This window comes from Oxyura jamaicensis, chromosome 3 (genome assembly GCF_011077185.1).
Source record: "Oxyura jamaicensis isolate SHBP4307 breed ruddy duck chromosome 3, BPBGC_Ojam_1.0, whole genome shotgun sequence".
Lineage (NCBI taxonomy): Eukaryota > Metazoa > Chordata > Aves > Anseriformes > Anatidae > Oxyura > Oxyura jamaicensis.
Genome location: NC_048895.1, coordinates 24,024,042 through 24,047,835, shown reverse-complemented (window position 1 = coordinate 24,047,835; position 23,794 = coordinate 24,024,042). Strand labels below are relative to the sequence as shown.

General features: G+C 38.6%; 1 protein-coding gene and 1 long non-coding RNA gene across 5 annotated transcripts in view; one reads left to right on the top strand and one right to left on the bottom strand.

The window, feature by feature from the left end:
* Window positions 1-2,559: 2,559 nt before the first annotated feature.
* The window catches only part of RAB3GAP2 (RAB3 GTPase activating non-catalytic protein subunit 2), a 45,295-nt gene continuing 24,060 nt past the window's right edge, over window positions 2,560-23,794 (top strand). Inside the window, exons 1-12 of one of the 4 annotated variants that reach the window (XM_035320616.1) lie at window positions 2,560-2,737; window positions 10,978-11,045; window positions 14,910-15,033; window positions 17,133-17,214; window positions 19,312-19,359; window positions 19,476-19,551; window positions 19,706-19,807; window positions 20,862-20,961; window positions 21,286-21,384; window positions 22,072-22,220; window positions 23,177-23,256; window positions 23,372-23,461. In XM_035320616.1, coding sequence (XP_035176507.1) covers window positions 2,638-2,737; window positions 10,978-11,045; window positions 14,910-15,033; window positions 17,133-17,214; window positions 19,312-19,359; window positions 19,476-19,551; window positions 19,706-19,807; window positions 20,862-20,961; window positions 21,286-21,384; window positions 22,072-22,220; window positions 23,177-23,256; window positions 23,372-23,461 — 1,118 coding nt within the window. In that variant the 5' untranslated portion in view covers window positions 2,560-2,637. The remainder of the gene's footprint in view (window positions 2,738-10,977; window positions 11,046-14,909; window positions 15,034-17,132; window positions 17,215-19,311; window positions 19,360-19,475; window positions 19,552-19,705; window positions 19,808-20,861; window positions 20,962-21,285; window positions 21,385-22,071; window positions 22,221-23,176; window positions 23,257-23,371; window positions 23,462-23,794) is intronic. The other 3 variants (XM_035320614.1, XM_035320615.1, XM_035320613.1) reach the window with 3 other exon arrangements.
* Window positions 14,184-20,677, bottom strand: LOC118163709. Its single transcript, XR_004749165.1, has 3 exons — window positions 20,546-20,677; window positions 17,894-17,900; window positions 14,184-14,194 (listed from the first exon to the last, which is right to left on the bottom strand). It is a non-coding gene; the product is annotated as an uncharacterized LOC118163709 (long non-coding RNA).

Below are 23,794 nucleotides of genomic sequence, written 5' to 3'. Positions count from 1 at the left end.
TTGACAACTTTCATGGGTTTCATCGTCCTCTATAGGTATATTTGTGGGGCAATGTACTTTGGCTCTCTGTTAAAACGCTGCTGAAACCACGTCTTTAGGCGAAAGTCACAAAATGCAAAAAAAAGAGTCTGAGAGGGCAGCACCAATCATTCAATGACAACAAAAGATCCATGTGATCTTAAAAACCTTGTTACTTCAAAAATAAAAATCTGGAATATGAATTTAATTAATTTTATTATATTATTATATAATAATAGCTCTAAATCTTAAATTCTTCGTGACTCCCACTACTACAAATTTCAAAGGAAGAATTTGTGGCAAGGCATATACAGAATTTTGTTAAGCCTTATAGGCTCTTGTAGATAAATCTCAACTGGAGCTGCTACGCTTGCCTGCCTAAGCATGCAGAGTGGAAAAAAGATTGCTCACATCCAGACTTAACCCAGCTCAGAACAGCTGGAGATGTAATGTCCAGCCCTCCCTGTCTTCACTCCTCTTCTGCATGTGCTGTGAGTCAGAACATCTGGCCTAGTGACTAAATGGAAGTCATTTCTTTGGTATGTTGTTTTCCTTCCACAAATTGGGGCCTAGAATGCACTTCACTGTATGCAAGAACTTTATAGGAAGAGAGAAATACCAGGGTTAACCGCGTTACTGGGAAGCCATATATGGTATATTTGAGAAGGTAATTGCTTGTATCAAGCTGAGATGACAATATACATGAGTCTGCTATAACTATTAAATAAATGGTCAGTTTCATTTTCACTTATTATCAAAGGCCAAATTCAGGACTCTGCATGTTTATTTATGCTAACTAGCATGAATGAATAACAAGTGGCGATCATCACTGATGATGACAAACAGTTTCACTCAGAGTACTTCATGGATCTGTGGTCTGACCCTGAGCAAATCACTTCATCTTTCCTTACCTTCAATTCTCCAAGTGAAAATCCCTAACAGCCCTAATTTTGCATTTTTTGTAAAATGCACTAAGGGCTCCAAATGACAGAACCTACATAAATGCAAAGTTCTGTTGTCACTGCAAATGTATTGTTAGTTTTGGATATTGATTGAACAGCTATCTGAATGTCTTTGAGAACATTGGTTACTATTTATGACTGTTTTTTCAATTTTTTAAATGGATTCACATATAATTATAATGAATATTTTAAAATTAATGTGTATTGAAAATGGTACAACAAACACACAAAAGGTAATTCCACAGCCAAAGTGATAATATGGGTTCATCAGAGCTCAATCCTGTCTTAAATATTAATTTATTTGCTGAATTATTCATTGCCTTATTTTATGCATTAATTAGTATCTTGGCAGTTTTGTAACACGACTTCTTTGCATACAGCAGACCAGGCAGGGATATGACAGCGTCTTACACTGTTCACTAGTCCCAGAGGAGGATATTTTCATGAGGTGATGGAAGTTTCCCTAGAGAATGACAAACCATGTTCTTCATTTAATTTCTTGCATGCTCTTTATTTATTCACTTGACATTACTAGCACCTTTGCATATGTTACACATTTACCATTATTTTTTCCCATAGGCTTTATATGTTTAATTAGTGTTTTCAAAGTCATTAGTCATTCCTCCAGACATGTTGCTTTCGATGTTTCCCATTGTGACCTTGATTTCCAAGAGCCTCCTTCCTTTGGTACACAGCATGCAATTTTATGCCTGCTCAGAAAAAGGCAGGATTTAGCCATTCTGACCTGAATCGGTGTGGGATTATTCATCTGCTTAAATCCAAGTCTAACCTGTGTGTTGCCTGAGGAGCCACAGATTTTTAATGTAAAAATAAATGTCTATGCTGTCGCTGAAGGCAAAGTTGTTACGGGGTCCCACTTACAGCAACAAAATAGAACAGGTGAGAACGTTAGAAGCTGTCAGGATAACTTAAAGACGGTTTATTTGAAAATTTGACGGAGATTTTCTAGAGGTTATAAGGCTGTATATGCAGATTGTGTATACGGTCTGTGCCTTCAGGAAAGCCTGAGGCGACTTGTAATGAAACTTCTCTTAGTAAAGAGAGAAGTTTGTGCTCAGTCTTGGATGGTCTTTAACCAGTACTCAAGAAGCCTATCTCAAGCCCCAAACGACACTGAAGTATGCTAAACATAAAGTAAACAAAAATAAGAAGCCACAGTAAAGTAGGATTTATTTAAAATTGTAAAGGTCTGCTGACAGCACGCTTTCTTTGAGGCCCAGAGAACATCCCCTGGCCTTCTTCTCACACACGCTTTTCTTCTTGCCCTAGAGGGGGACTTTGCTGCTGTGTGCCAGCTGCCAGCACGCCCCCAGTAAATCCCGCTGATACTAACCACTGCTGCTGCCAGCGGGCCGGGGCCCGGAGGGGAGCCGAGCCCCAAACGCCCTCGGGAGACGGCGGCCCCGCCTTGAGCGGCCACGTCGGCACCCGGCGGAGCAGCAGGATCAGGAGCAGGAAAGGATCAGGAGGAGGAGGAGGAGGAGGAGGAGGAGGAGGAGCAGGAGCAGGAGCAGGAGCAGGAGGAGCAGCGGGGCTGAGGGAGGGACGGAGGGAGCGGTGCCGGCTCCGCGCACGCGCCCCGGTGGTGCCGTGCGGGAGGGCGGCGCGGAGCGGTTCCGGGTCGGGCGGCGGCGCCATGGCGTGTGCCCTCGTCCCCTTCGGCCGCCTGCGGGACCTGGGCGCGGCGCGGGACTTCCTCTGTCCGCAGCGGCGGCACGGCGGCGCCGCGGGGGGCGGTGAGTGCGGGGCGGGGGGCTCGGGGCTGCCCGCGGGAGCGGGCCGCCGGCCGGGGCGGGGGGGGGGGGGGGGCGCGGGGCTGGCGTTTGAGGTACGGGGCGACGGCGTTGGAAGGGATAACCGGGGTGCTGGTGGAGTGTGTGCGCAGGGCTCTGAGAGCGAGCACCAGCGTGCTGACCTGCAGGCATACAAGGTGCGGGAGGGGGTGGGATGCGGGAGAGGTCACGCAGCAGCTGGTAAAAGGGTTTGAGAAAACAGCGTACGTCCAGCTAGTTAAATTTACCACCAAAACTTGGGTACGTGTATCGTAGCCTGTTTTATTGATGGTCGCTTTTTGTGCTCAGGGTTGTGCTTGGTATACTTGATTGTTCAAGTGCACTTGGCAGAAGGTAGTATTGGAAGAGTTTTATACAGTCAGTCCTACTTGTCATACCTTAGGTTATTCAAAACTTCTGATAGAAAACACTTAGGTTCCACTACTTGTACTTGTTTTGCTGCAGCAGTGCTCCAAAAAACACGCCCAGGTTCCATGTGGCTCCTCTTTTGGCGTCATCCCCCTCTAAAGGAAGGGTTCCGGCACCTGTAGCATCCTGTCCGTGCCTCTTGGTAAAAACGGAGGGTGAAAGCGATAGATTGTAACATGCTGGTTCTTCTAAAAGCGTGTGCTGAAAGGCTCTAAAGCGTTTCTCTCTTTTTTGGGAGCACATGCAAGGCCAATTGGTGTAAAGTAGCTCCTGGGTACCTTTGGCGGTGTGGATTTATCAAGTGGCCGCTGTGAAGGGAGGAAGCATTTTGTATGTTGGAAAACAAAACATGGTAGCATCAAGGACAGCGTACATCCTAAAATGCACTGCTCATCCATCTTAATGAGTATATAGTATTCGGGAATACTTATATTTGGTCGTTCAGACATCATGGCAGAGTATTTTTTTTTTTTTTTTTAATACTGCAACCACTTCCTTGGCTCAAGAGCATGAATGTAAGTGAGTAAGAGTTCTCAAAGTGACTTTTACATAGGAATACGATCTCACCATGTTGAAGCAGAAATTGTTAGTGCATTCATCTTTGTCCGGGCAAAACACTAGTACAACTCGCAGAGTTGTCTTAAGTTATAAAAGAGTAAGTTGTGGAGGTATCTTGAGTTAGAAAAAATAGTTCTGTCTGCGTGGAATAGGAGATCCTTCTCCCTTTTACCCTTGTTTCTTGAAGTCTGTGTTGCTGCTACTCTGCTGCCTAAGGACCTGAATCGTTGGAGCTGCAAGGTTTGGGAGCTCCTGGTAGGCTGAGATGGCGTATCTGCTACACTCAAGGTCTTGTGCTCTGAGTTGCTGCTCCAGCTGGAAATAATTTTTTTTAATTGCCTGTTCCTTTACTGTTTGTCACCTCCATGTTAATCCAGTCGCTTTTCCTTGTAAGCAACTGACTTGTTGCATGTCAGTTCAAAATTAGTCTGCTTCCTCTTTGCTGTATGCTTTGGCTCTTACTTGGTTCGCATGGAAGAACTTTTTGCCATGAAGAAACCACAAGCTGAGGGTTTTTATTTTCAAAGTTAGTCTGCGTTTGTATGGAAACTCCTTGACTAGTTTTTAAACTTTATAGCTAAATGAAAAATGCTGACAACCTTAGGAAAAATAAAGTACGTACTAAACATTTTTGTTAAATAGTAACTTAATATTTTTTTTTCTTGGAGTCATAATTGTTTGGTTCTTTAAAGCTCCTGTCAGATTTTGGATTAAGAAAATATTTTTGCAAAGGTGCTTCCAGGATCTTTAACGTGTAGCTTTGGGATTTTTTTTTGAAGCTGTGTATCTTTTCTTCTTTTTGTTTCTTAGTTGTCAAAAGAACTTTTCATCTGAAGATGAGAAGTTTTTCTGCTGTTCTAGTATTGGCCATTTTCTTCATTTTGAGCTGTAGTTTAACATAGCAGCATATTTCATTTAATTATAACATACTAAGTTAATCTGCATTTAGGCTTAACTTTAAAAGGGTTATTGAAGTGCTCTGTATATTAAAAATATGGATGTAGGTAACTGACTTAGAATAAAAATGCAGATTTGTAAAATAAACTATTTTCTTCCTTTGTGCAGGTAAAATTTAAACACGTTCAGCTGTAGAAAAAGATGATAGAAAGCATCCTATCAACTACAACTTCACTTAACCCTTATCAGTAGTCCAGCAGTTTGCCTAATTTTTGCAAATTATATACTTGTCTGATAAAGTGGAAGAAAAAAATAATGATGTCCTCCTCTGAGCTTCATGTAAACTCGGTTCTGCAGGTGCCAGTGGAGCAGGCCAGGAAGCACTGGAAGGAAGGGTTCGTGTCCTTTTCCCCAGTTGTAATATGCAATCATACATTGAAACACCTAATACTACAGTGCTTAAACAGCTTAAACGTCCATAGACTGAGGTAATCACTGCTCTGCTGTGATGAAAAACATTTAGCTACTTTTTATTTGATGTATTAGAATAAAAGGTGTTAGGGCAGATCTTGCCAGTGTTATGGAGCAAACTGGTCAATGGTTCTTCATAATGAGTTCTCATCCCTTTATTCTGTAGAGGGAAAAAAGGAGTTTGAATGCTGTTTCACATTTTAATGAAGAACGAGACTCTTAAGCATGATGATGATTCTCAGGAAAAGTTATTGCTGATAATGAGGCATGAATCCTCCGCAGAGCCTGAGCCTAGTGTTATCTAAGTGGCTTTGAAGACTACCGTCTCCAGTGTGCAAATACTAGGGATAGGAAGTATTCATATTGCATTTAATTCAACAGCTTGCTGTGGAGATGTTCTTGGATGATGTGTTGGCTAGATCAGAGAACAGCTGTAACGGTTAACTCCTGTCTATAATAAAACATTGCATGTGAATAAAAAAAAGTGTTAGTTCCATGCAATTTGCAAAATATGATCAAGCTTCACAGGCATAACAAAACTAGCATTAAGAAATTGATGGAAATATAACTGCCAAACTGAGCAATAAAGGCATAGCGCTTTTTGTAATATTTATAATTTGTTTGAGGAATTTACCTGTGGTTCATTTAAAATGATGCCACGTGCCTGTTCTACTAGACACTGAGCTTGAACTGTGCATTTTAAGTCTCTTGATAGGCTTGATGACAGCAGTTTAGTGCCATAGCCAGGTAGGACTGGTGCTTGCTGGAGTTTGGAGGTGTCAGTATGAAAGAAAACAAACAAAAACAATACTTTTCTGGTTTGCCCATATTTATAGTTCCCAAATGAGTTTATCTCCCACTACCTCAATGAAATTTATCACAAAAACAAACAACAAAAAAACCACCACTACTCCTTGAGAACTTGGGAGTTCCCAAGCAATGATGCCTGCATGTCTGATAACAACTTCAGGGCGGTTCACGGCCCAGTGTACAATTCTGAGATGCTGCTGCTTATTTTGGAGTGGGGCTTGGGCTGTTGGAACTGTGGGGGATGTTTTGACCCTTATGTGGGTTGTTTAAGAGCATGCTTAAAAATAAAGTAGCTTAATGTTGGTAGAAGAACTCTTCTGCAAAATCCAGCAGTGTTAAACTGACAGTGTCCTGAAAAACGCTCTTCTGCACGGTTCCTCGAAACTTCATCTTTGGAGTTGTGCTTATGCACTTTGCTTTATCAGGATCAACTAATTTAATTCAGAAATACAGAAAGCCAGGCTTTTTATTTCAGAGTTGGAAACTAGGTTAAAAGAAAAAAATGCATTACAGAATTAATTTCTAAATTGTTTTTATCAGCAGGGTTCTTAAGTGTTTCTGTGTGCCTCTTATTGAATTTGGTATATTCCTATCGAAGTGCCTTCTGACAATCTTTTCTGTATTGCCTTTTCAGTCAGGTTCTCCTTCTCCAGATTTCATCATACACATTTAAGTTTCCTTTCTTGCCATGTCTGTATTCGTGTAATATATCAAAAATACTATACCTGTATGTTTCATGCATAATGGTTAATATACTCTGAGGTACTGGAAAGATTAAGTGATGTTCTCAACACGTGACAGATTGACATCAGAGTACTTTGTCCAAACCATCTTCTCACATGAGGGTTTTTTTCAGCTTTAACATCTCCTTAGCTGGATATTCTTCTTTCTTTCTTGCAATAACCTGATCTGTGACTTTCATTTGAAAGAAAGATGGAATACCGTGTTTTGTATATAGTGTGTTTAATTTGTATCCTGTGCTGTGTGGTATCATGAGGTTCCTCCCCTTCACTGGTACCTTAAACTCTGGTTTTAGGGTTAAGTTATAACTGTGAACCATACAAATTGGCAGCATTATTTAAAAAAAAAAAAAAAAAAAAAAAAAAAGGCTATGTAGTACATGGATCAATTTTAAACAGTGGGGATAAAAAAGAATAAGTTAAAGCAATAATGACCATCTAGAGAAGAAATTGTTCCAAATATTTCTCAGTTTCTTTTTCAGGTTAGTGAGCTAATTTAGCTTGAATGTCATCTTTTCTTTTTTCACTTGCTATAGACATTTGAAGTGATAAGAAAAAGTAAACATAATACTGATCTCAGAAAGGCTTTCCTAGTAATGCTGGCAAGGCTGTCTAGTATATCTGACAGTTCCCGCTTCAGGGGAACTTTGAGGAAAAATGTCCTCTGATTACTGAATAGCAGGTAGATTAAAAACTACTTCTAAAATTCCTTGGCATGAACAGAAAATAAACTGGTATTTCTTCACTTATTATGCAATCTGGTGATATCAGATTAGCTGTAAATGTATGTAGAAAAAAATCTGAAACTCTTCACCTAATAATACTACAAGAAATTGTTACATATTAATTTTATAAATTCCTAAGGCACATATAAGAAGGAAACTGAAAGATCATAAACTCATCAAACTGTACACATGAAATTAATGCATGAAATGAATTGGTACGACTTGGTTTTATTTATCATTTTTATATGCAAAAAGTGTGTATATATTAGTTTTTTACCTGATGCAGCTTGATGCTTTACAGACAACATATAAAAACCTATTGAAGACAGATTGTCTTGTGCGTGTATTAAATTTTCTCTCGTATTAAAAAAAAAAAAAATCTATTAACTTCCTTGTTCTAAAGCCTTATATTGATGCAGTTAGGGGTAGTCTGATGTCTAGCTTTGGGGGTCTGGTTTCCAAGAGGAACTCTCCAGCTTGGACAAACAGACTGCTCTGGTGCCTTCTCTGCACTTCTCTGTACTCAGGTACATTCTGCACTTTGGGGAGAAAGTCTTAGGCTGAATAAAAAACACTTCATATTGAATTTGATGTGTTAACTAGTTAAACCTCCTTAGTCTAGATCTCTTGCTAACGTTTCTTTCCTCTTTTCTTGTCTTTTAAACAAAACATGCTCCTCAGTATAGTAATTACTCTTTTGGGTCTTAAGTTTATGATACACTTGAAACAAAGTCTCTTACGCTTTAACGTCAATTTTGCAAATGTGCCACATAGGGAGCACCTTTAAAGTTTCAGATGCACTGATGATAAAATTTTACTGCTGTATGCTTCAAATTGAAGAATGAAATAGTTCTTGTAGACCCAGTAGATGAACTTCTATTTTTGCAGTCTCTGCAATAAAGCAAGATCTGTCATGCTGCTGCTGCTGCTTTATTAACATAGGGAGAACTATGTACCAGACATCTGTTACTAGTCTGAGATAGAGATAACAGAGATGTAGGCTTGCACAAAAAAGCTTGATCAGTGGACTGGAAAAATGAACGTGTTACAACTCAAGAGTTGTTAAGGTGTTTATTATTATTGGTGTCTCATTCCACAGTTGCTAGTTCTGATCTACAATACTACTAAAGGAAATTGTGGGGGATTGATTCAAAATCTTCCTTGTAGGCAACTTGGATACCGACTCATCTCTCACTTGACCAGTGTTACCAAGTGCTGGTGCACAGGAAAGTTTTGGCAAGCTGACAGCTTCTGTGGGATGTTGTGTGATTCACTGGTGCCAGTGAACTACGCTGTGCTTTGGTGGCGTAAGATACAGGTGTGTCCCTCTGCTTCTCTGGCCATTGTTTCAGAGTTTAGTTGTCTGTTGTTTAATACCCTGTTTCACTCACTGTTTCAGTGCATAGTTGAAGTGTCTGATATGGCTGCCCCTTGTTAGGTAAGGGCCAATTTCAGCTGGCTCCAAAGTGACGCTGCATCCCATGGAGGAGCCCCCGGTGGAGCAGGTGGATGTGGCCTGGAGGATGCTGTGACTCATGGAGAGCCCCCGCAGGAGCAGGCCCCAGGCTGGAGCTGCAGCCTGTGGAGAGGAGCCCACGCAGGAGCAGGGGTCTGGGGGGAGCTGCCGCCCGTGGGGGACCCGTGCTGGAGCAGTTTGCTCTTGGGGGAGGGACCCTGTGGTACGGAGCTGTGTGGGAGCAGTTCTTGAAGAGCTGCTGCCTGTGGGCAGCCCTCGCAGGCTCAGTTCGGGAAGGACGGCATCCGTGGGAGGGACCCCATGTGGAGCAGGGGCAGAGTGACTGTGAAGGAGCAGCGGAGATGAAGTGTCAGGGACTGACCGCAGCCCCCATTGCCTATTCCCCTGTGCTGCTTGGTGGGAGGGGGTAGAAGATGGTGGATGGGGGGGAAGGAGTTTTTAGTTTTGTTGTTGTTTCTCACTTCTCTAGCTTGTTAGTAATAGGTGATAGATTTCATTAATCTCCCTCCTCTGAGTGTGTTTTGCCTGTGATCTCCCTGTCCTTATCTCAGTCCTTGAGCCCTTTGCATCGTATTTTCTCCCCCTTCCCCTTGGACAATGGTAAGAGAGCGGTTGTGGTGGAGCTAAGCTGCCCAGCTGCCCCACCGCACTACCTTAAACTAAATATTGAAGTTGGTTACTGCTTTCTTCTTGTGGCTTATATTCAACAGTATTTGCTGTAATTGTCCTTTATATATTTGTACACTGGAAAATTCTCAAGCACGAGATGAGGCTGTGACCCTTGGAAGCTTTTATAGTTAGGCCTGAGATAGCGGTGCCGTCAGCTTTGTATTGATGATGATGCGGTAAATCTGGCTGACTCACCCCTTCTGTAGATGGTGCAGATGTTTCAATTTTAACAAAGATTATTCATACAGTCATTTTGTCATCCAGTCCTGTGAAACATCTTCTTAACAGCACTGCTGGAAAGCTTAAGAAATAAGCTAAAATATTTTTAAAGAAGTCTTTTGTCTTCATTAGCCCTACAAAAGCTTTAAAAACCTTTGTAAACAGAGTACAGATTTCTATTTTGATGTAATGGATTCTTTTTTCATTTTTTTTGGTGCTAAAGGAATCAGAGTTTTTAGACTAATAAAAATTGGAGTGTTCTTGATACAAACCTCCTTATCCATACTGCTTGACTATCCAAAATGGGGAAGTTTGGCTTATTTAAAACTAAATTAGAAATAATTTGAGACATGATGCATAAACCTCTTCTTAAGGTCAATGTAGCCATGACAAGTTAATGAAGAACTTGAGTGAAATCCTCGGACAAGTCTTGACATCTTATGAAATCTGAAGCAGTAACATCAGCGTGGAATTCAGTACTTGTTTCTTTAAGCTACTGCAGTGACGCCTATCTACTTGTGGGTGCCAGCGATGGTTCAGAATTGTGCTGAAGTCACCGACTGTAGGAAGTCTACATAAAAAGTACTTTCTCTGTCTTTGGAGTAGTAACAATTAGAAATCAAGCTAAGGCTTAAATTTTACAGTAAGGTTGGTCTCCATACCTACTGTAAAAAGTTTTTTGTTAAGTTGACACAGGGTTTTTTTGTCGTTATCTCCCAACTCTGCATTTCAGCTTGCTGTATATAACTATAAATTCATCTTGGCTCTCATGAAATGGCTGTGGAGAAACTGAGAAAAGACAAAATTGATTCATTTGTTCAGTAAAGCGCGCAGAGGCTCTACTGAAGGATCAGTGATGTGGTGCACCAGGCCCTGTGAGCTGTTGTGGTCTGGAGTTCTAGATGCATGCAGTCTGTCAGAATTAATTTAACATGGGTGTTGTTACGCCCGTTTCCAATTTGTACATAGATTAGATCTTTTAGTTTTTACTTTTTCATAGTTTCAAAAGTGGAAATAAAGAGAAATAAGACATCCATTTCTACCACTTAATGTGTTTCTTTTTTTTTTCTGTAGTACTTGTTTGGTATCTGCTATTACTGAAGTTATAATGCATTGGTGGGGAAAGGAAAACAACAGCTGGCAGTCCATTTTGACTGTGTTTTTCCTTGCCTATGCTGTATTCATGTGACAAATATATATTTTTTAAAGCAGGTAAACCAACAAACTGGGAAGATGGTGGCTGGGGAGCCTGGGATGAAGCAGAATTACCAGAACCTGTAAGTTCATATTTTGAGGATTGATTCCTAAATTAGCTTTTCTAAAGGACTATTTCACTTGTTTGTGTTTACTTTTTTTTTCCTCTTGGTAGTTATCAACTTGCTAAAATGGATCTTGAACAGCATTTTAAATGCTTCTGTTCTTGTCCATTGATCCCATAATTGTTTCTAAATATAGCTTGAATGATTTATTGTGGTAATTACTCATTCTTGTACTCTGTAGGTTTTTTTCTCTCTTTCTGTGATGCTGTTGCCTAGTCTTTGCCTATAGTTATCCAGAGACAGTAAGCCTTGTTTTTGTCTCACTTGGTGTCCCTTTAGTAGGAACAGTCTTGCAGTCCTTTCTGAGGAAGTAAGGACAATGCATCTTTGTAGTATTTAAAATCCACCTCAACTTTGGTGAAACATAGTTGTTAAGGACTAGGCAACAGAACCAGCTTCAGTTTATATTTAGAAATAAAAAATATAAAGTAACCTACTTATATATATATTTTTAGTAGGCCTATCCAATTCTGTCCCATTTTTCCTGCAGCTTCTGAGCAGTAACTGTGGAGTGACAAATTCATCCATTTAGTCTCAGGATCTAGGTTACTCTTAGAAAAATCTTGGTTCACAGTTGCATGTAAAAATACCATGCTGAGATCAAACCCTGAACTTAATGTTCTTCTGGGATTTGGAAGAGAGCTTCCTTACGAACGACTGGGCTGGTACCTGATGCTTAAGAAAAGGGAACTGCAGCAGCCTCAGGAGTACTGCTTGTTTTGAGATAGCAACAAGGTTGGAGTAGGTGATCTTAGAGGTCTTTTCCAACCTAAGTGATTCTATGATTCTCGGTACCTCCAACCATAATCAAACAACGTATTACTCTATTTTAGTAGAGAAGTGCATCATAACGAGTAATTCCAGGCCTGAAGTGCATTATTCCTGATCTGAAGTAACTTTGTGAATGCATGGTCTGTAGGTAAGACTATCAGAATTTGATGCTATAATGTGAAGAAAACTAGAATGGTGACAAGTATTGCCTTGCTGTCTACCTCTCAGCAGTGTTGATGCTGCTCAGTTGATTATTTTCTTAAGAGAACTAATATAATCTTTTATAACAGATCTAAACTGAACTCCTAAATCCCAAACCACTGACGTAAACATGTTTTTAATGATTGTGCAGTACTCCTCTTATGTTGTGATGTGTGGATTGTGTTACAGGAGAGACAAAATTATACATACGGGATGAGGGCAACACAGTTGCTCTTTAAAGGGAAATATTCCCAGCAGCACTAGATGGTTTAACACAGCTGGTCTCAGATTGTTGGTAAGACTGAGAGACTTCTAGCTGCCAGCTGACTTGAATACGATGTTTTGTTAGGAAAGCTGTCTGTGCAGAAATATTCTGCATCTGAATGAATCATCTGAACAAAATTGCTTGATTAAGTCTATGTTAGAGCTAATGAGGTACATTGAGGAATCTGTACCTCACCTTGTTAATAAAACTCTTAACTGTTGTAATTGTCTTAATATGCGGGAAGTACGCCCAAGGAGTGGGATGGCATCTTTTTAGCTATTTACTTGAGCAGGAGAACAGATACTACAGCTGAGGTGAGGAGTTAAAACGAGCATGGTTTCTCCCAGGGATGAATCACTCTCAAGCTGATGTCAAGGAATGAAAGAAGTATAAAAACTCTTGAATAGGATGGGTATTCAACTCCTCTATAATTTTCATGAAATTAATGTGTTTCTCAGTCTGCATCTTTATTACACGTGCCATAATGCTTGTAATTGCCTCAATGTTTTCTACTTACAATGTAAATAGATCCAGCAGGTGTAGCTGAGTTGTAACTGTCATCATTTTTACTTCTTTCTTTTTAAAATCGCAATCTTCTGCAATGTAGTTCACACCCTTCTTGCTAAAGTCCTGTGAATGCTTCTGGCCAAGCAGGTGAAGCCCTCTCTGCTTATTTGTTTTCATCCAAAGTTGCTGGTGGTTCTAGGTTAAACTCTTAAGAAAGAAGGAACTGTCATCCACATGCAAATGGTGGTTCTGTGTAGAAGCATGTAAGTAGGGACCACACAAAAACAGAGTTCATCAGTCTAGCACAGAGTTGAGAACTATTATTGTAATATAACAATGTTATGTTGCTAACAACAGTGTTACTGTTACAATATTGTAACAATATAATAGTTTTAAAAACATTTAGGTACTGTAAAATGTGTCTCTTCTTGGAATTATTCAAGTCACCTGAACAAGTATCTGTATCATGGAACTTTTACAAAGGCATTAATTTTTTAAAAATTCTCATCCAAGGTGTCTTTTTATGCAACTGATTCCTTATTTAGTAGGGATGGTGATGCTGAAATCTCATCTTAAGAGCTGATTTTAATCATGCTGTTTTTCATTTTTTAAAGTAGGCTTTTTACAAGTGACGTGCTTTTCCTGTTTTAACACTTTTGTCAGTAATGTGTTGACCATATTTTAAGTCTTTTAGGTTTCGAGTTACTTGCTTATGCATACAGATAGTTTTGAGTTCTAAAGTATTTTAATTCATTTTAATCTTAAAACCAAAATCAAAGACTTGCTTATATTTCCTCAACTTGAAACACACTAACTTAAAAAATAACTGCAAGGATTTTCTTTGGTTTCTGCTTATATATTTTGCACTTAATGTTTACCTTTGTCACAAGGAGTTAAAGTCATGAGTATACCAGGAAATCATTATCATGATCTCTTTGTAAAGTCTTGAAAAATGCCAGTGTGCTTTGTGTGTTAGAAATACCTGGATAAAAATTATTAGCGATTAGGACTGCAGTCTTGTAACTACAGGTATCCTTGCTGAGGTCACGACTGTACATTTTCTGTGGAAGGAAAAAGCTTTTTGTGACTTCATGACAGAATTGCCTTTCTGCAAGGAACTTTGTCTTGTTGATAGTGCGTGGGCAAGGACTAGGCCATTCATATTGATGATGGATAGAAGTGGGAAGAAGCCAATCTCTTTTACTTGTCACGCACAGATCTTTTCCTAGAGCATTTCATAGGATCATAGAATATCGCAAGCTGGAAGGGACCCACAAGGATCATTTAGTACATCTCCTGGGTCTGCTCAGGACCACCCAAAAACCAGACAGTGTCTGAGAGTGTTGTCCAAATGTTTGTTGAACTCTAGCAGGCTCAGTGCCATGGCTACTGCCCTGGGGAGCCTGTCCCAGTGCTGGACTGCTATCAGTGAAGAATCCTTCTAGCACCCAGCCTGAACCTCTCCTGTCCCAGCTCCATGCTGATCCCTCTGGTCCTTCTCGCTGTCACCAGGAATACAGCCGAGAGGGAAATGTGCAATTCACACATAGCAATGAAGTCTAATAATGTATAGAGAGTGTAGGGTCATTGGTCAGTGTGTAAAGTACTTTTTTTTTTTTTTCATAGAGGAATTTCCTGTAACTTTATTTTAGGGAGTTGTGGGTGAAAACAACTACCTCTGCATTTAATCCTCAGGTGTTTCTTACAACATCTGGGTTGAAGTGAGCTTAAACCGAGATTTGTACTTTACTGCTATAAACCATTTAGTTGGCTAATAAATATAGTCTAAAGCTTTTGCTGTGTTTGAACTGTAGAAGGGAAAACCCAAAATAAATATCATTTACAATCCTAACTCCCAATGGGGAGTTTTCTGTTTTCTGATTTGCAATCATGCAGGTATAATTAGTGCAAGGCTGCCTTTTTGTGTATCATGGCTTCTTACGCAAGTTGGAGGGCCAGCAACTTGAAAGGTGATTGTGCATTCAGCACTGATAATGAGAACAAGTCAGAGTGTCATGAATCTTGCAGGTTTTTCTGTATGTAAAAATTGCATACATTAACTAAAGCTTTATCTGTAGGAAGAAGAGGAATCTGCTTCCAAGAGCCAGAAAAATTACTGGCTTCAAGACTGCGTGTTGTCCTTGTCACCAACAAATGACCTGATGGTCATAGCCAATGAGCAGAAAGCAGTTTTCTTAGTGTGTAAGTATACATTCTACTAAGTATATGTGCTAGTACATTTAATAGTAGTGAGATCTATTTTTTTTCTTCCTGTCTACTTACCCTCCCAAGTCATATTTTGAAGAATTTTGGAACGTTCAGTAGTACCTGTGGTGCATTTTCTAGGTATTGCTTGGTATGTTACTTATTTTGTCCTTATTTCTCAGCTGTAGTGTTATCTGAGAAAAATATTTTATCATTAATAATTAAATCCAAAATATGCTGTATAAATACCCTGTTAATCAGAGATGTTGATGTTAATCATGCCCAGTAAGTGCAACAAAACTTTTCTGTTAGTTTTATCCTTTACTAAAATATTTTAACTTATTTTTTTTCTCCCTTGAAAAAAATCAATTGAGTCACACTTACTTGAAGGAGAGAAAATTGAGGTGGATTGTCTTTAAGATTTCCAGCTTTGATAGAAAATTCTTCTCCATCCTGAAGAATGCGTGGCTTTTTATTTTACTGTAAAGCAGAGTTCTCAAACTGTTTTTAGAGGTACCCTGAACAATATATAAACACTGATCAGCCATCTTCCATTTACACATGTGCTTATGCCTGGGGTATTGCTCTTAACATATGCAGTTGGTGGTTGATGCTGGGAAGTGAGCCTGATGCTGGGAAACGTAATGCTATGGGGTGATTCTTCCCCATTGCTCTCGTGAGATCCCACCTGAAGAACTGTGTTCAGCTCTGGGGCCCTCAGCATAAGAAAGACACAGACCTGTTAGGGCTAGTCTGGAGAAGAGCCATGAGGATGATCAGAGGTCTTGAGCATCTCTCCTATGAAGACAGGCTGAGAGAGCTGGAGTTGTTCAGTCTAGAGAAGAGAGAACTTATAGCAGCCTTCTAGTAGTACTTAAAGGGGGCCTACAAGGAAAGATAGGGAGGGACTCTTGGTCAAAGAGTGTAGTGATAGAACAAGGGGGAATGACGTTAACAAAAAGAGGGTAGATTTAGATCAGGTATAAGGAAGAAGCTCTTTACTATGACGATGGTGAGGCACTAGAACAGGTTGCCCAGAAAAGCTGTGGATGTCCCATCCCTGGAAGTGTTTAAGGCCAGGTTGGATGGGGCTTTGGGCAACCTGATTTTGTGGAAAGTGTCCGTCTCTGCCCGTGGCAGGGTGGTTGGAACTAGATGATCTTTGAGGTCCCTTCCAACCCAAACCATTCTGTGATTCTTTAATACCCTTTAAAAACAAAACCACATACACACAAAAAAAAGATAGTTGAAGCTTGCAGTTGCGTAAATAGGCAAATTACATTAATTTGTCATGCTGCAAATGTAGTTATGTGCAATTATATATTCTAAAAAACATGTAGGTTAGTTGCTAGTTTTTCACAGAAAATAAAATGACAGCAGTACTCCTCAGAAAGTTCCTAATGGATCAAGAATAAGTAGATGATTTAGCTCATCTGCTAGAGAACTGCTGCGGCTGAACTGCTCTGTAGTAACTGTACCACACAGGGTAGATTGTGGCTGTATCTCAAGTTTTAGGCGTTAGACAAATCCCACGTGACATTAGTTGTACATTTGAAACTGGAAGATGATTCAACAGTAAAATGTCAGTTGCAATTCAACCCTGTTAATAAGAAAGTGTAGTGTTTTCTGACCTTGGTTATGATGTGATCGTTAAAAGTTGTCAGATTTGCTGTAGGATTCCCATGCCTGTTTTGGGGGGTTAAAGTTCTGCTATCTGTTTAAGCTCAACTTCAATAATCATCCCAGAAGAAGCTTGCCCTTTGCTTAATACTTTTATCCCAAAGATGCCTGTTATATTAATTGAACCCTTTAAAATTTCAGGAAGTGGGTGTTATTGTATGTAGGTTTTTGAACAAAACCAAGCATTCAGAAGCATTTTAATAGCATATTGTTCTATATGAGTTTGTAAGAAACAAGATTTCATTAGGAAAGTTACTAAAAACAATGTTCTATTTACAGTCTTCAAGGTATGTAATTGGTGCTTAATCTAAGTGTGGTAGGATATATTATACAGAAGCAAAGATTAAGAATAGAATTATATCTGTCAGATGCAAGACGTTACAGTTTAATAGATGCCGTCTATTTTTTAATGGCAGCTAAATGGAAGCACAGTGACCAGGGAAAAGAAGAAATGCAGTATGCTGTTGGCTGGAGTGGCTCTCTGAATGTTGAAGAAGGGTAGGTCTTGAAATGTAGCTGTGATTAAAATGTTTTGTACTTAATAATTGGTAGCATATAGTTTTTGGCCTTTTTCCAAGTGCATTCATGGTTTTATACATTCTCATGTTGAAAACAACACTAGTAAGTTGTGTGACCTTTTGTCTGCACAGGTCACTCTTCATGGGCAGTGTGATAACTTAGGACAAGCTCATAACATTGAGAAGTGCTGTCTGCAAATCAGTGTATTTCCATATACCTTAGACATTCCAAACAAATCTGGATTATCAGGCTTTTTGCAAGTTCCTGTTACTAGAAGAAAAAAGTATATGTATTCTTTTACTATAGATAATACTATCTCTATTATAGAGATGGTATTTTGTCAGGGTGTGTTGCAACTGGAAATGTATGAAGTTGTTTTAGAAATTCTTCTTCTGTTCATTTTCAAAACCTCAAGTAAACAGGAAGTCATCTCTTTAATTAAGAAGTCAGTCGAAGTTACAAACCGTGATCAACACTAATATGCTTTTTAATGTGTTAATCTTCTTAGATGCATTGAATTTCATCTATGCCTTGCATCTTTGACCTCCGTAGTAAATGGTCTTTTACATGTTTCTGTCACTTCTTGAAATGGTTTTAGGCTCGAAGTCATTAAGAGGACTTGGAAAATTTGCCTTGGTCATACTTTTGGTATTTATACAAAATTTCTGCTAGATGTGTCTTCAGATAACCAGGCTGATGCTTTCTGGAATCTCCCATATGGAATATGATTTGGATTTCCTTATGGAGTTTGCAGTATTGAGGTGCTGTCTGCCTTTGAACATGCCTGTTGGCTTCAACCTTCTGTTATTCTGTAGGAGGCATTGACTTAGTCTATCTCCAATCTGTAAAAATAAACCTGCTGCTGCCATATATTTGAGCTGTTTTATAGTGTGTCTGTTTAGCATTTTTCCCTATCCTACCACTGAAATTACCCCATCATTTTTTATTAAAAACAAACAAAGAAAACAAAAACAAAACTCTGGGGTCTAAGCATTGTCAGAGCCCCAAGAGATGCAGTCATACGGAATGGGTAGTTTTGTTTAGATAAACAGTTATATTTGCTGTGGCTTAAGAGTTTCCTGTAGGTGACGGTTTTATTTCTGGGTAAGTGTAAATGTAACTAGTACTGTCAGATTGTCTAAAGACTTGAATTTTTTGACCAGAGTTGTCTTCGACTGAAAATGCCCTATGGTGGCTAAGCTTTCCTATTAAAGACAAGATTTCACTGAGATATTTAACATTGATTTTAAGCTGTGATTTTGCTGCAACTCATGTTGAACTTGCATTTAGGAATCTTCTTTCTGTAATTGGCTAGCCTGGTGATTTAATTGCTCCGTGGGGAGTGAAGGTGACCTCAAATGCAAATAATCAACAATACTGCGGGCATTTATGTTTAAAGTGATGTTTGGAATGTCCTCTTGAATTTATATGCTCTTTCATAAAACCTCTTGTGTTTCCCCAGTAAATCTTTATTTTGTGGTAACAGTTAAATAACTTTTGATCTGAAATACTGTGGCCTGCCCTTCTGCTTGCCTTTTGCACGCTCTGCCTGCTGTACGTTAAATGTTCTCAGATTCTTCTGTAGCTGAGAAGACCGTGTTCTTGAAATGCTCTCAAATTATAAAGTGGTGAAATCTTACTCAATTACATAATGTACTTCAGAAATGTACTTTGATAAGTATGGTTCAATTTTTTTTTAAGGTTTGCTCTTGGTATATATCAATACAGATCAGAACAAATGTATTTACCTTTACGTATGTGTCATTTGACTTGAATCTTTACTGAAGAGTATTGTCAGAGTAATCAGCCTGTGAATGAAAGAGAACATTACAAAGGTGTAATAAGTACTTAAAGAATCTATTTGGGCACTGTTCATGGGAACTCGTAATTTAAAGTATTTTTTAAATGAAAATGGTTTTTGCCTTTTTTTTGGTATGAATTTGATAAAATTGTGTGATGATTTAATATTTTGTTAAAATATTGAAAATGGTGACTTGGCAATATGTGTCATGTAGAGCAAACTTTCACAACTGGAAGATAAAATATGCTTATTAGTTTTTATTTTTCTGTTTCTAGTGAATGTGTGAGTAGTGTATTGTGTATCCCACTGGCAAGTCAGAAGAGGTAAGAATTGATATTCTTGTGAATATACATTGTCAGTCTCCTTATATTAATTACACTTATGTCTGCAGCTTAGAACAGGATTTGTTTTTAACTTCTGGTATGTCTTTGTGAAACAGGAGTTCCACAGGTCGTCCTGACTGGACCTGCATTGTGGTTGGCTTCACCTCTGGCTACGTTCGTTTTTATACTGAGGTATGTTTCCCAGCATGGCAGGCCCACAAGGTAGCTACTGTAATTAACATTTCTATAAAATTTCTATAAATTATCTATTTCATTAGTTACTGTTTTTTGCCTTCCCTAAGAAAAAGGACAGTATTGTTCACTCTCATTATTCTTTCTCTTTTAGAGTGGAGTACTGCTTCTTGCACAGCTTTTAAATGAAGATCCTGTCCTGCAGCTTAAGTGCAGAACCTATGAAATTCCCAGGCATCCTGGTGTCACAGAACAGGTTTTGTCAGATTATTTCAAAAGCGAAGTGGCAGTGTTAAGGGGTATGGAAGGGAGTCTTCTCTGTGAATCCTCTACATCCTTTATCAGTGTTTGATGGCTAGAAAATTGTATAGAACAAGAAAATGAATTTCTTGTTCTAGAACTACTTCTGCTTGTATAGTTAGAGGATTCAGCATTTATTTTTCGAGTTTGCTCTTTAGATTTGTTTCTGTTTTGTCTGTGACAGTGTTGCAAAGGAAGGATTCATTCATTTCCTGTTTTTTCATTTATGTGCACAAAATATGATAATATATTGATGAAAGGAGGAAACGCGTCTTGATAGATGCCAAGAGTTATATGTACTCATTTGTAAGCATTTGCTTCGCAGAGAAGATAGTTGAAAATTAAAAAAAAAAACGTGTTTATTTGAGATGGTGCTAAGAATCTGCATGTAATTTTGAGTATTTCCTATAGAGAAGGTTCTTGTAGAGTTCAGAATATTTAGTAGAAAAGTCACCTTTCTTTGCTCTTGGCTGAGTTGATATGCTTTATGCAGAAAACTAATGAAGTTACAGAAACTTCCAAGCTTGCTATGCAAATGCTCATGTGATTTTTAGTATGATGTTTTAGGATCAGTTTTGAAATACGGAAAGATCAAGAAATTTGAATCTTGGGTTTCTATGACCAAATAAACATTTTTGTGCCCAAGTGGTAATTCATGTGCAAAAATCTACTTTGAGAATTTGGTTTGTAAAACCTTGACAGTTGTACTCCAGTTAAACTTGTCTTTCTGTGGCCTTCACAAGCTGCTGTAATTTTTGTTTTCTCCCAAAGATATAAAATATTTTAGGCAAACACAAGTCACTGAAATAAGATAAAAGTATAAAATGATGAGCTTTAAATAACTGTTCATATGTGGGACAGTGTTAACACTTAATTTTAGTGGTTTTGTTGCCTGGGGCTTGTTAGAAATTGACTCTTTGGATGTAATGCTTTTTTTCACGTAGTTAACAGCTGCTTTTCTAGTTTGTACCGTTACAACAGTAACTGTCTTCTCCCATTTGCTGTCACAGAATGAAGAACTAAGTATCTTGTATCCGGCAGCAATTGTGACAATTGATGGTTTCAGCCTGTTTCAGTCCCTCCGTGCATGTCGCAATCAGGTAGCAAGAGGTATGATTAAGAGGAAATACTGATTTCTGAGTCTGTTAATAGAACACTACATTACATGAAATTTACTTAGGTTTGTCAGATATCAAATCAAGGTGAAATTTGTATCTTCCTTGCTTGTCCTTTAATGTGGATGCATATATTGCATCTTTGCAGATTCCTTCCACAACAGGAAATGTCCTGAGAGTGCAAGTTGCCTGAGTCGTATTGACTGTCTTGCACATTCTAAACATAAACTTCAAATTTCCTCATTTCTTTTTTCCTTATTATGCTATTGCTTTGTCTTTGACTCAGTAGAGGTTTTTCTGTCTTATCAAATTTTGTCAGCTGCAGCATCTGGCAATGAGAACGTTCAGCCGCCACCATTAGCTTATAAGAAGTGGGGTTTGCAGGATGTGGATACAATTGTTGACCATGCTAGTATTGGTAAGCATTTCTGTTTATTTTCAAATATTTGGCTTTAATGAAATTGAATGGTTTAGTGTCGTTAAGCTTGTTGTGAGAGCACTTATTAGTGGTGCTGTTTGGTAAAAACAAATAGTGGGAGAAGGCTGGTGTAATTAATGATATCATTAATCACCATCAAAAGTACATAGAACTTTGTCTACTAGTCTCTTTGAGCCTCCTCTGTCCATTTGAGGGGAGAGAAAGAATATTGCAGTGCTAGCTGTCTTGTCTTCTAATTTCACAAGAAACAGACGAGAGACTAGATCAAATGCAGTTCTTCCCTTTTCTGCCAGGTTAAAGAACCGTCTGGCAGGCAAGTTCAGACTGATGGGGGTTTTTCCTGAATCTAGCATATCAAGAAACTAAAATTTGAGATCGTGCCTTTCCAAAAAAGCCAAACGTACTTCTTGACTCTAAATTTTACTTCTTAGAAATTTGCAGAAGCACAGATTCTTTTTGCTCTTCTAAACAAGCAAACTATGCTTTATAATTAACTAAAAGACATTAGGTTATTTCTGCTGTATTCTTTGGAATTTATCTCGTTAGAGGTACTCCTTCCCAAATCTTGGCTGGTCAGTCAAGAAAGCAAGGCAGGAATGTATTTAGACTTGCATTGGATGTTTTTGTTCTGAAAGTATAAGACACTCACTTTAATGTTTTTGTTAGGCATCATGACACTGTGTCCTTTTGACCAGATGAAGACTGCCTCCAATATAGGTGGATATAACGCAGCTATAAAAAACAGCCCACCTGCTATGTCTCAGTATGTTACTGTTGGATCCAATCCTTTCACTGGTTTCTTTTTTGCCCTGGAGGTATGTACTACAAAACTGACTTTCTGAAACTGTTTGAATAAGTAGTAATACTTATTTCTATATAAGTATTTCAAAGCTATTCTTATAGTCGTTGTGTGCTGATTATTCCCCCTCTTGATCAGAAACTGGAGTCATTTGGTGATGGCAGTAATGTCTACCACAGGTTTCTGTCAATGAATTATTTATCCTAAAACAAATTTGATAGAAATTTGATAATTTATTACCAATTAGGTAACTTGAGGTTTTATTTATAATTAGGTTGTGATTGTGTAAACATATCTTTGGGATTTTTGGAGGCTCTGGGGCTTTGGTCATGCACGTGGCCTGAATATACTGTGGTGACTTCATACAGTGGCACTGCTACTTGTAAAAGAGAGCTACAGCTTTTGCTTAATGTTACATGTAATACACTTAAACTTCATTTTTATATTGTATTGGAGGAAAAGGTTGGCAATGTAGCTGTGTGTGTCTTGTACATTCAGACCCTACGTGTGCACTGGCCTTATCAGGGTTAAAAGTTGATTGAAAATGCTAGAATTGGAATTTTGATTTTATACTTGCTTTTGCAATATGTTTGTGACAGAGCTGTTAACATTCGTTATTTGCAAGGATATCAAAGCCATACACCAGCTAACTCTCCATGATAACTCATACATAAAGTTTATTTAACTTCTGTTGCAGACAAACTTCCTGAGCCACCAGTGGCTTGTGGGAGGATTTTGAAATGTTAAAGATGTCAGAATGGCTCTTCTGTGGGCAATGAATTAAAATTTTGCAGAATCTTAAAGCTATGCTTTCTAAGCTGAAAGTCCATGGAAGGCCTAAAAAACTATTCTGCAGTTGATTTCATTATAAAAACTATTTCTTGGCTTTCTAAACACTTTGTTCCTTCGTTTCAGGGTAGCTCAGAGCAGACTCTTTCTTGACTACCTAAACTTTTTGTTTCTTCCTTTCAGGGTAGCTCACAGCCTCTGTTGTCTCATGTTGCCTTAGCAGTTGCAAGTAAACTGACTTCAGCATTATTTCACGCTGCCAGGTAATGAAATAAAAAAGGATGTTAAATTATTTTTATTTTAGTAACTACCTAATAGTTTGAGGATTTTTTTCAGTAACATTAGTATAATTCTCCTAATATCTTTTTCTATTGCAAGTGGCTGGCTTGGTTGGAAGAGCAAACATGAAGAAGAACCTGCCCAAAAACAGAAACCAAAAGTTGAACCAGCAACCCCATTAGCAGTGAGGCAAGTTTGAAATACTGTCTCAATTGCTTTAAAAATCTTGTTTTCTTAATGATTTGAATTATTTTGAAAAGTGTATAACTGAACCTGTTTATTTTTCCTGACTTTAAATAGTGATGATAATTTGCTGATCACTTGTTTTAAGCTTTGTTTCATTTCAGTTTTATTCTGTGCAAATTATACCTTTCTTCAACTTCTATTGAACAAACTTGTTTGTTGTTGCTGTAAAAGAACAGTTTGCACAGTTTAATGTTAGTGTAAGTGCATGAACATCCCCTGAGGTTTATCACTGTAGTACTTCAAAGACATTGCATGAGTTGCTTGTTGCTTATAACT